This window comes from Mesocricetus auratus, unplaced genomic scaffold (genome assembly GCF_017639785.1).
Source record: "Mesocricetus auratus isolate SY011 unplaced genomic scaffold, BCM_Maur_2.0 Super-Scaffold_100006, whole genome shotgun sequence".
Lineage (NCBI taxonomy): Eukaryota > Metazoa > Chordata > Mammalia > Rodentia > Cricetidae > Mesocricetus > Mesocricetus auratus.
In genome coordinates this window covers 82,173,637-82,186,488 of record NW_024429190.1, presented here as the reverse complement: position 1 = coordinate 82,186,488, position 12,852 = coordinate 82,173,637, and the positions used below count along the sequence as shown (strand labels likewise).

General features: G+C 43.5%; 1 protein-coding gene across 4 annotated transcripts in view; it reads right to left on the bottom strand.

Annotated features, from left to right (window-relative positions):
- The window catches only part of Ptprg (protein tyrosine phosphatase receptor type G), a 664,886-nt gene that overhangs the window by 490,358 nt on the left and 161,676 nt on the right, over positions 1 to 12,852 (bottom strand). For all 4 annotated transcript variants that reach the window (XM_021230841.2, XM_005076387.3, XM_021230842.2 and 1 more), the window contains exon 2: positions 2,703 to 2,807. In XM_021230841.2, the coding sequence (XP_021086500.1) occupies positions 2,703 to 2,807 (105 nt within the window). The remainder of the gene's footprint in view (positions 1 to 2,702; positions 2,808 to 12,852) is intronic.

Here is a 12,852-nt window from a genome sequence, read left to right as displayed (position 1 = left end):
CAGACTCAGTATTACCAGTATTTGACATAGGTCTATGCAACCGCACAAAATTCATAATCTCCACACTACCCCACCCATCAACACTCAACCACATTCTCCCACAAAGGACAAATGGCAATGTCTTAGGGGAAACTAAATGGATTGCAGGGCTAGAGGCATGATGTTAAGATCTGGTCCATTAGACTGATCTTTCAGACGTGGCCTAATTTACCTTTGCTAAATTTAAAAATGCCTCGCCACAAAGAGCCTTGCTTTCCTCAAGCCCACATTTTAATCTTCATTTATGCCTCGAGGTATATACTGGGAGTGAGACTTGCACAATCCGCACCAGTCTGAAGTGTGGAAAGTCAACAGACGCCAAATCTCACTGCTCCTGCTCTTCCTGTATCCATCTGCAAGTACTGAGCAGCATCTCTTGACATGAGAACCAATACTACTACTACCCTCCACATAAGGACCCCTGACATCATTGGGAAGATGGTTTCAATGGAGGAGGACTGTATAGGACGGGAATGCCAACTCAAAAACTCTGAAATGTTGGGGTACTGACATGGTGTACAAGTGGAAGATTCCACAACCAATCTTAGAAGACGGGTGACAGTCAAACTCTATTATTGTGAAAGACACTGTATAAATCACCTTTGCGTGTTGGGTACATGTGATACACAATACCCTGTTCAGACTTAGGCTCAGCCCCCTGAGACTTTTTTGTTTTGTTTTTGTTTTTCCAGACAGGGTTTCTCTGTGGCTCATAGACCAAGCTGGTCTTGAACTCACAGAGATCCACCTGCCTCTGCCTCCCAAGTGCTGGGATTAAAGGCATGCACCACCACCACTGGGCCCCTGAGACATTTTAATGTGCAGGTATGTAGCATCTGGAAGTCTGATGGCCCCATTTCCTTCCTCCTCCTCCCCTCCTATTTTCATTACCCCTAGCAAGTGGCTTGAGAAACTCTTCCAAACTAGTCACATCCATCACAAGGTTATTCATGGACTGGCCTATATAAACTCTCGGGGGAGGAGTTGGGGGGCAAGGGGATACTCACTAAAATAAGCTATAGCCTGTGAACATTACCCAGCGGCTGCCTGTTCCTGCGCAGCCTGTAAAGGGGGAATGGTTCTGAAGACTTGGAAATGCTCAGTTTAAAAAAAAATAAAGTATTTCCTTATAAGATGAAAACTAAGAAGACTCAAGTTCCAGTACTCAACGAAGAATTTTGTCACAGCATATCCAGCGTCACCTGGAGCTGCTGTTACGCTGTGCTGGGAGGGCTGTATCAAAGACTGTGTTCTGAAAAAGTCTAGAATGGTTATGATCTAGTTCTTTCCAGATAAGTATAAATGTAGCAATCCCTAAACTCAAACTGTCAGCCTTCGGCTGTAGCAGCACCCGAACCCAGAAACACACACTCTGTAACACCTACAGAGATGACAGGAGCCACCAAGGTAAGGACGTCAATCATGGCCCTATTTCCCCCAGATGCACCATTCATGGCCCCTCGCCTGAGTGATGGGAGAAGTTTTGCTTCTTCTCTGCCATTTGCAAGGATGCCCTGTAACTTCCAATTTCCTGCCTAAGTGCATTATTATTCTAAATTGATGAACTGTAAATAACAGGCCACTTTACGCTTCTCCATGACTGATACCACAGCCACAGAGTACACAATGATAAATTTTCTTTGCATGTCTTGGCAAGAAGCTATATGTATGTAATTCCGGTCTCCATCTCCCAATTTCCTTCATTTATCAGAAAATGGTGACAAAAGGCTCTAATTAGATAATTCTAATCACAAAGAAGGAGGTGTGATGGAAGACTTCACCATCACTGTCTGTGCACAGCAAAACAAAACAGATTTGGCCATTCTCCCTGCAGGGGCAGGAGATTTATCAGTAGACAAAAGAATGCAAACCGCCAACAGATAAGGGGTAATTAAAGATCAGGCCTATAAATTTTACACTGACATAAATTTAACAAGATTTGCAGGTGGAAACTCAGAATTGAAAAGGAAGCCCTGATTTTGAAGAAAATTGCAGTAGTTCTATATGCAACAACACTGCATAATACATAGATTTATTATGAAGAATAATACAGCGCCTCCAAGCTCTTTCAAACAAGGAATTTGAATTATTCAGTACCATAGTAATTTCAAAGTGGTCTGTCTTCTTCCAGTATTCCTCCTTAATTTGCCATAAATTTTGAGTGTTAACGTCTCTTTTAAAAATAACAATCCACCTAGTTCATTTTTTTTTTAAGTTAGGTGAAGGGAGCATCATCCAGAATGGTCTCTACATGCAGGAAGATTATTTCTGATGTAATATGCGCTAAAATTATTAACAATGCTTTCGCAGTTCACCGAATCAAAGATGCAAAGTAAAACTGGGCTTGGTACACAGCAGAGCAGCAATGAAGGCAACCAACAAGGAAGTAAAGCTACATCTCTTAGTGGACATTAAGGGTCACCATAGCATCCTAAAGGTAACACTCTATCTCTCAAAGAAGTAGAAGCTGGTACAACGACTCATTAACAAGAAAACTTCACGAACAAACATAGGTGGGGTGGGATTTGGAAAACAGGGAAAGAGCAGGCTTCAAAGTTTCAACTTTAAACAAAGGAATAATTGCTTGAACAAACAGGGCTCAGGTGCAATCCTTTTTTTTTTTTTAACCCTTCCAGGGCACTAAACATCTTAGCCAGACTCACCCGAGTATGCCCAGTAGGGGTCTCCGGACGCCTTGCGCCTGCGGATCTGCACAGAGCTGCCCTGTCTGCTGTCCTGCAGGGCCCCCACATAGCCTTCGGTCAATGCTGGAAGAGAGGAGAACACAGTGAGTCAGTCGTCACACTTAGGGACACACAGGGCACAGGAAAGATGTTCAGTTGCACACAGCAGAGGTAGTCACAGAAGCACAGGCCTCTGGGGCTGTCTGAATAGTGAAGGTTAGTACCTGTGAATCCCAACACCTAGTTGAGGCAGGAAGATTGCCTCCTATTGAGCTACAAAGCATCTGACTCAGAAGAGAAAAAACAAAACAAAACAAAACAAAAAAACTATAAGAAAGTCCAAAGCTAGACATCAACACATTTACTGTTCACATTAATAACATCTATGATCTTTTGTGTTTGATTTTAGGTTGCAGTCTGTTTGGTTGTTCCTTTGTTTTGAGACAGTGTCACGCTAACCTGCAAGTGACCTTAGGTTTGCCTCCAACTCCCATCCAAGCTCCTGCTTACCCGGATCCTCTCTGCTGGGATTACAGGTATAACCCCCAGCCGAACCTTCACTAGGTGCTTGCTATTATAAATATTATAATATTTAATCTGTAAAATACCAAGTGTGGACACCAAGCTCTAAGAAATAAGCTTCAAGCAAGGAAATAACGTACAAATGCCTAAGGTCCAATCACCTTTTAAACAAAAATGTGTGCTTTGGATTCTAACTACCTCTGTGTTCTGGGTGTAAAAAGCCTCCTGGGCACGTGTGTTCTTCTCTGTGTTTGTTACATGTGTGTGTTTGGGGTGGGAAGAGGTGATTTCAGATGCAGAGACACTCACCAGGCCCCAGTGATACAATTGGAACATAGCAGAACTCATAGCCAAACAAATGCATGGAAACCGGGGCCTCTGTCCCCCAAAGCAAGCATGTGCACGGGCCCCTCTCTATGAATGCCCGTCTTCCACGCCCTTTCTAAGTCTCCCTCAGTAGCAAGGGCAGCAAAGCACACAATCTCACACTGCCAATGGAAGTGCGGCATAATGGTGACACACCTCTGAAAACTCAAAAGGAAGCCAATCCACCCACCAAAAACGAACGGACTCTCTACCACTATGGAGAGTTTGCATGGGAGCACCCCCCAACCGCACCAGAATCCTCTCCATCCCATGCAAGTTGCCTCTAGCAATGAGCCTACACCTGAATTCACAGACCTATACAAGGACAGATAGCACAGATTCCAAAGCAATACACACCACCCACCTACATTGACATTCAAATGCACCCAAACAAAACCAAGTCTGCTTTCAGGAAGCAGAGAGAATAGTTAGTAGAAATGTCCATTTGCTCTGAGATGAGGACAGCAATGTGAAAGTACAGTACATTTTCTACTCCGATTCGTTGGCAACGAGGGCGAGAGGGCGTTAGCTTTGATGAGAAAGTGGTGGCCAATAAAAAGAAAAACAAAAAACAAAAACAGCCCAACTGCAAGAACTAGCTTAAGACCTGCAACCAGGGCTGGACCACGGATGCTCCTGAGATGAGCCTACAGAACAGAGTGTGAAGGGAAGAAACTCTGAAGGTGTCGAGGGAAACCTGCCGCTGTCACTTCTATTCGCTCACTAATCCTGGGTGACAAAGTGAAACAGCATAAGTAGCTGCTCACTGCCAGGCGCAGTGACACTGTGTCCACTCGCCATCCCACTCACCCTTCGACTCCGTAGATGAGTCACACACAGCACCAGTGAGTCACAGTTCTCAACTAAGGTCACAACTGCAGCATCGCCTCCGGCTCCCTCCTGCTGGGCAGTCAATGTGCATCGTAAGCGTTTACCATGCCCCCGCTCACTCTGCTTCGCACAATGCCCTGAAGCCTTTGTCTTTGTGCCAGGACAATGGGTACGGCACATCTTGACAACGTGAGCAATAAATGTCAAGTCTAAGGAGGTTTGGAGTATTATCTCAGTTTCCTTGTCTGTAAAATAAGAGGCCTGGAGGATACTTGAGAAGGCAACAGGACTTATTTACAAGCAGAGGGCTTGGCTCAGCTGCAGGTCCAACAGAACAAAAGATACGGGGATTTACTTTGACTAACTGACCTCTTCCTGGATGCAGAAGAACTTGCAGGAAGTTAATTGTCCAGACTGCATAAAGATGTGACCAACGGATTGGTGGGCTGCCTCAGCGGCCACCCACAATTTTTAGTTTCTGTTTCTTGGAAAACAATGTCTCATGTAGTTCAAGATGGCTTTACACTTTTGGTGTCCTTAATGCCATGTCCTCATTTTGGGGATTACAAGTGTGTACTTCAACATAACCCAGCTTATTAGGCAATGGAGACTAAACTTGGTGCAAGCTAGACCAGAGGTCTACCCTGGGGTACATTCTCGGGGCCACGTTCAGTTAACTCCTATGCCTCACCCTCCTTTCTCTAAAATGATGCCTGAGCTCACTGGGGGATGGCTTCTCAGAACTTATCCAGGGTTCATAGCACATTTCTCATTTTCTTCTGCTCCAGTAAACTCTACCGAATTTAAACTGAACTGTTTTAGAGGTGCTCTCCCTCAGCACCATCGTAATAGGAATTTGCTCCACAGTCACTGCTTCAGTAGCAACCCCAGCCCATTCTATCGGCTCACAGCTACCCAGGAGCCTTCATCCCTCCCAACACTCACTTGCCCTTTTTTAACTTAAATCACTGGGTCTCCACACACCAGCATCCTGAAAGGCCCTGTGATGAAATCAAGCATAACGGTATCAGCTGGGCTTCTTTGCTTATGGAAGTGTTAGACATAAGCCCATAAAGAAAGATGTTGGGACCTGGTCCCCAAAGCAAAGGGTGAGGTGGGGTGGGGTGGGGTGAGGTGGGGTGGGGTGGGGTGAGGTGGGGTGGGGTGGGGTGGGGTGGGGTGGGGTGGGGTAAGGATCGAGTACGGGATCAGCAGAAGCTACAATAACAGCAAAACCTGGAGCCAGGCCAGGAGGCCAACTGTACAGATCAATTCTCTTGACAGCATTAATCTCTGGCCAGCACCAAACTACAAGTTAGTCCTCAACCTGTAGAGTTGGCAGGTTACCAAGAACTGATGAGAACGCAAAGCTCTGACTTCTGTCACCTGTGCAAAAAGTCTGTCATGACAATGGCTTTAAACAGTCACTTTAACTGCTGATCGTCAATTTACATATCCACAGATGGTGACCCTTGTGCAAGATTATCAATGCAGGATTAAATTCTTGTTTGGTTTGTTTGTTTGTTTGTTTTTCAAGACAGGGTTTCTCTTCAGCTTTGGAGCCTGTCCTAGAACTCACTCTGTAGACCAGGCTGGCCTCTGACAACCTATCTCTGCCTCCCAAGTGCTGGGATCAAAGATATGTGCCACCACCGCCCAATTCAGGGATTTTTTTAAAAAATAGAAATCACAAATAAATGGCATACACGTTCCTGGGCTCTGTGCTTTGAAATTCAAATTTAACTGTTTTGGAGTAAGACACAAATAATCACTTTTCAAATATCCTAGATGATTTACACATATATATGATGCACAGATGTGTACACACACACACACACACACACACACACACACACACACACACACACAGTGAGCCAACTGCCTCCACTGCCTCACTTGCAGGACCACTGCTTTCCTACCAGAAACTGAAAACAGAGCAGGGTGGGAAGAGTCTGAGAACCCACAGGCAGGTCCTTGGGGATGAGATACGGAAATGACCAGGGAAGCAAAGCATTCATTCTATCACTGGACACCACGTTCTTTCCAACAGATGAACTGCTCAGTAAAATAAACTACATTTACTTTTGCTCTCCATTGTGTCAGTTATGTGTGGGTCTTTATCCCAACCCCAGAGAAGGATGGAATCATGTATTGATGGCACCTGTCTAAACTAAGGAGGACAATCTAAAGCCCTCACCTCAAATATCTTTCAATCAAAGACAAGGTGATTCTCAGTGTATTTTTAAAAACTATCTGAATAGCAGTCAAAATGTATAGACTGTATACAAAGCCACTTAATATTTTCTTGAAGGAGCAGAGGCTTGCAAATGGTAACAGTCTGTGGTTCACAGTAAAGCTACAAACTCAGCATTCCAAATTCAATCACTTTTAATACTCCGGCCTCTCCTCAGCTCCAACAGTGAGCGGCAGCAGCATGGCACGCTACGGTATGGCTATGAATCATGCTATTGATTTTCAATATCTTCTGTGCAGAAAATTAAATTATGCAAATGCGTGCCTTTACGGATCCTTACCTTAATGTGAAATTGCATACTTGCTTATGTCAGCAACTTAATTACACAATTAAAAATGGAGCGTACTCATGAAAATGTGTGGTTTCACTCTTCCAAACAGACAATACGTGTAAATCTGCCCATGGTTATCATTTGAATAACAAGGAGGAGGAGATAGTGTTATGCAAACATGAACTCTAGCAAGTTCTACAACCAAGCCCCTACGGTTTATGGATATGAAGCCATTTGTCAGCTGAAAGCATAGGAGGGCCTTTTGTGGTGTGATATATAATGTTCCAAATTGTTGGAACACTTGTATACAACACAGAAAAGCCCAGTGGTATGTATACACAGATACATACATTTCTGAAAGAGGTCAACTCTAATGTCATTTTAAGCAACATATGCATATCCCCAGTTGGCTAGCAAACCTGGACAGGAAGAATTTCAAAATGAAGCAGTTTTTGAGAGTCTTAAGTATAGAATAATCAAATGTGTTTAGGAGGGACAAATCCAGCTACTACCATCATCCCAGTCTACCAGTCCTGACAAGATGAAAGTGGAGAGTTAAAAACCATCAGAATTAACTAGCCAAGGATGCTTCCATCTCACTCAGCAGGAGGAATCTTAGTCAACTTGGTTGCTAGGCAGAGAGCCAAATGAGTGGCAGGCATTTTCATCAGGGACTTTTCAGACACTCCATCTCCTCTCAGAACTTCTACAGAGCCTACCTCATTTCCAGCCTAAAGCGAAAAAGATAAAAATGTTTCAGACCCAAAGGCCCAATCCTTTCCTATAAAAATATCCTATGGGTTACCTATTACTGAGGACATCAACGCAACAGTTTCCTGTGTGCACGACTTAATTTCCCAGAGCTACTGGACACAGTTTATAAGAATAAATGTGTGTACTGTGGGAATATGAAGCAGATGTGTTACCCATCTCCTTAACTACATCTTTACGACAGCTCTGTATACTCAGAATTTCACAGAAACTTGGGGAAAGGACCTTGAAGTTTTATTAACTCCCCTGTGTTTATTGTGTATGAAAATTTTTCCTTTAGAAAGCTCTCAACTAGTTAAGTAACATTTTGACCCAGATGACTTTGAATTTGCTTTCATTTTCATGTGTGTGCATGCATGTACAAGTGAACACACGCAAGCGTGCCCCTTATGTATGCAGGTGCCCGCAGAGGCAGAAGGAGTATCATAATCCCCTAGAGTCAAAGTTATAATACACAGTTGTGAACCACCAGACGTAGACACTGGGAATCAAACTCTGAAACAGTTTTGAGCAATACTAACTAACCACCATCTCTCTAGCCCCAGAAGTCTTCTTAAATTTCACTGTTGGAGGGAAAAGTGCCTCTAAGACTAGAAGAAATAGGAATCAAATTGGGTGTGCTTGCACACACCTTTAACCCCAACACTAGGAAGGCAGAGACAGGCAAATCTCTGTGATACCAGGCCAGTCTGGTCTATAGTTCCTGGCCAGTCAGTACTATACAGTGAGATCCTGCCTGGAGGGAGGGAGGGAGGCAGGGAAGGAGGGAGGGAGGCAGGGAGGGAAGCAGGGAGGGACGGAGGGAGGGAGGGAGGGACGGAGGGAGGGAGGGAGGGAGGGAGGGAGGGAGGGACAGAGGGACAGAGGGAGGGAGGCAGAGAGGGAAGCAGGGAGGGAGGGAGGGAGGGACAGAGGGACAGAGGGAGGGAGGGAGGGAGGGAGGGAGGAAGGGAGGGAGGGAGGGAGGGAGGGAGGGACAGAGGGAGGGAGGGAGAGAATACATTTCTTCCCAGATTGTAAAGGCAAGACTAAAAGTACACAGCACATGATGTCTTCTTTGCTGGTGACAAAAAGCAGTCCATTTGAATATGCAAATCATCCATTTGCACGTGAGAAATGGAGGTCTGAGATGCCCACCATGGAAGGCAGGATTTAAGAAGAGACACTGCTTACTTCTTTTTTTGTTTTGTTTTGTTTTTCTAGACAGGGTTTCTCTGTGGCTTTAGAGGCTGTCCTGGAACTCGCTTGGTTGTCCAGGCTGGTCTCGAACTCACAGAGATCCGCCTGCCTCTGCCTCCCGAGCGCTGGGATTAAAGGCATGCGCCACCAACGCCCGGCTGACACTGCTTACTTCTACACTACATAATGTCTTTCCTGCTTGTACCAGTGATGTCTACTTCATCTGTTCACACTTGCATGCTCTCTCTCTCTGTCTCTGTCTCTGTCTCTGTCTCTCTGTCTCTCTCTCTGTCTCTCTCTGTCTCTCTCTCTGTCTCTCTCTCTGTCTCTCTGTCTCTCTCACAGGTCTGTGTGTTTGGAAGCTTATCCCCTAACCCTCAAATCCAACCTTAAAGAAGATGCTCACTTCATCAATGGATGGAACTATGCATGACTTTATAGCTAACAGACTAGCAGGAAGTGGAGCTTGACTGAAAAGAGTATGTCTGTGGGGGACATGTTTTTAGAAGGAATCTCCTGTCTCAAGCTTCTGCTCTCTCCCTGCTTCCTGGATGCCATGAAGTGAGTGACTCTGCCTTTCCAATATGAGGTTTCTCTCTGCTCAAGCCAGGAAAAGAGAGTCACCTGCCCATGGACTAAAACCTCTGAAACCACAAACAAACAAATAGTCTTTCTTCCCTTCAAACCTTATCCAAGATATCTGTTACAACAATGAAAAATTAACTAATATCATTAATGGTCACATAAGAAACTAAAGGTAACTGGATGTTGGTGGCGCACACCAATTTGATTTACAGTAAGAACATCCCAGATTCCTTCTAAAACATGCCTACACACCTAGTACACTGTACATGAAGGTATTTTCCCTACCTAGATGCCTAATTCTAGGGTGTTTCAAGTGATGTGGAGTCTGGGAGAAGATATTAATTTCTACTCAAAATTGTGGTTCACCCATGCACAATGAAAATTGCACAGGATGAGAGGTAGAACAAGTATAAAGGAAGTCTATTTTTTCTACCCAAGTCCCCATGAATAAGCCCAGTAAAATTAAGCAATTGGCCCTTTCATTTTGATTTGCACAATGTATTTCTTTACAATGGCAAAAAAAGAGTTAAGCAGGCTGTTTATGTCTATTATAACTCCTTATACAACAAACAAATTAAGGATCCCTCAAAGATGATCACATCAGGCACAATTTTCTCCAAATTTTAAAGAGCATTTAAGAACATTAAATTCCACACAATAGTCTGAAATGAATATATCTTTATCTTTTTTGTGCCTACAATGAGCAAATGTATCAAATTATAGTTAAAAGTAATTAAATATTCTGACGAGTCTCACATTTCCTTTGTGCTACATTTCAATTAATGGTGGTAAAATGTACTTGGTGAGTGTCCCAAAGAGCAGAATCAAGAAGTGTGCTCCTACACAGCTACTACTGCAGACTGCTAGCTGTTGTGTGATACTGCACTAACCTCAAATACAATGGATTATATTACAGTAGATTGTCTGTTTCATCGTATTCAAATGCACCTATTGTCCCAACTACAAAGGATTGTTTTTCATTATCTGACATGATAAAGAAACCTAACATAGGGCCATGGTTTCCTTTTAAGCAAAATAAACTATCAAAACTCAGAGGCAATTCTAGGGAACAAGGGATCACACAGTAATGTTAGGTCCTGCTGGGCAACAGAGATACAAAACAGCCCCAGAAAACCAAAAAAAAGATAGGAGCAGAACCCTGAACAACTATAACATAACACAACTGCAAATGGCAGAATTTGTTGTCTTTTAAATCATGACTTTAAAAAAATGAGAGCTACCCCCTGTGCTATAATTAACTCTGCCATAGTTTTAGAAGTTCAGGGACTAAAAACCGTTTCCAAAAGGTTCGAGGCACACATGGCACACTTCAAAAGCCAACTCTTCCCACAGCTTAATAACCCCTTGCAAAGAAAACCCGAGAGAGACAATTCCCTGACACAAAGGCACAATCCTGAAAAAGAAAGATTGCTTCAAAGACATCATGGTGCCGGTCAGAGGTGAACAGCACTACACGCCTGTTTTAGAATAATAAATAGTCTTTGGTTCCCAAAGAACTGAGGCTTAAAAGTCTGTAATATAAGAAAAGGAAGACTTGTCACAGGTAGTATCATGGTGACAGAGGAACCCTGAAGTTTACCCAGTGGTGGCCACCAAGCTGCCCAGCCCCTCACATAGGAGTTTTATTTCCCCAGGAGTGTATGTGCGTGCTTGCCTCCATGCTCACACACGTGTGTGTGACTGTCCAACTGTCCAGTGAAGGAAAACTCAGGAAAGAACTCCAGTACCTGAATTTCTCTCATTCCCAATGTCAACAATATGATATATGGGGGGCAGGCACCTGTTTAGAGGAAGGTTTTGAGATACCTCCACTCCACTCGGCCATTTTTACTTCCGAAGCAGGGTCCCCATGGCCACTAAGTTTGCAGTCACGGCCCAGTCCACCGGATGGAACTTACTAAGTAAACTATTGCCTTGGAAGCAGGTACTATTGCAAATTACCAGTACAGTGGTTCATGGAACTGATGCACTGGAAATCTTATGGTCTAGGAAAAATTACTCCAAAAAGCTATGTTACTTGTCCAGAGATACACAGCGGGGAGACAGAAACTATTCTCAAGCCTTCAGAAGTGACACTGTACTACAATTCTTGCTAGAGATGGACCCAGGATCTCACACATCCTCAGCAAGCACTCTTGTAACTATCTTTCACAAAATTGCATTTGGGACACCATGAAGTATCTGAGTGAATAGTGAGGCCGTTTGCTCAACGTGAAAAAGTCTTCTACAAGAGCCTCAACTACTAAAAATGGAACCCTTTCAAAAGTACTGAGCTGTCTAGGATACTTTCCCTACTTCTGCTGGCAGCAAGGATAAAAGAATGCCTCTAACAGTGCCCAGAAAATGTAGAGTGATTTTTCTAACATGCTGTGGAGAAGATCCAATTACAACTACACAAACATTACTTACTGCCTATAAGAGGAAAGTCACCCATGCCAAATACAAATCAACATGGTTACAATGTGATGGGGGAGGTGATTATTGGCTAAGAAATTCTCTTCATTCCATCCTTTTGTTTAAAATGGGTAATTCTTACTGCCTAACATACTTTTATTTACCAGAAATCATCTTCGGAGCATGAGATTTTTATGTAGTCAGATTATCTATGTTTGTGAGGTATTAAAATGGGTTTTATACAGAACACAAAGGTCTGTGAAGTTAAAAGAAAATCTTATATGTGGCTTAGCACCCATTTGAAAATGACATCGCATCTACTAACTAGCAAAATATGCCAACCACAAACAATATTTCACAATTCTAGAACATGGTACTATTGACTGCTGCTATTGTTCAAGATCTCCCAATTTTCACATGCTTGAAAACTTAACCCCCATAAAGCACTGGTGTTAGGAAGTGAGACTGTTAGGAGGTAACTGGGTCATAGGGATTGGCCTTCATAAATCAATTGGTACTATCACCAGACAGCATCAACAACAAAGTCTTACATTTCTCAGCCACCAGAAACAGAGCTAAATAAACGTTTATTCATTCTATGTCATCCACCATGTGGTACTCAGTACCAGCAACAGTAAGCAAACAAACATAGGCATCTCCGGAATACCACACACAACAACCAGGATAACCACCACTAACAGGAGATTACAAGCACAGACCTGGACGTGATGTGAGGATCAAGTTCAGAGTGTACTGCAACCATGAGACCACTTTGCTGAAGCTAACATAGACAGAACTAATTCACAACATTCCTTCTAGTATCCAGAGACCTGTGACTTGTAGGGGCTATTATTAGACAGTGTATAGTCTTGTGTCCTCTTGGAACTTGACTTGGAAACACTGGAAAGCAAGTGTAAAGACACACAACACACTAC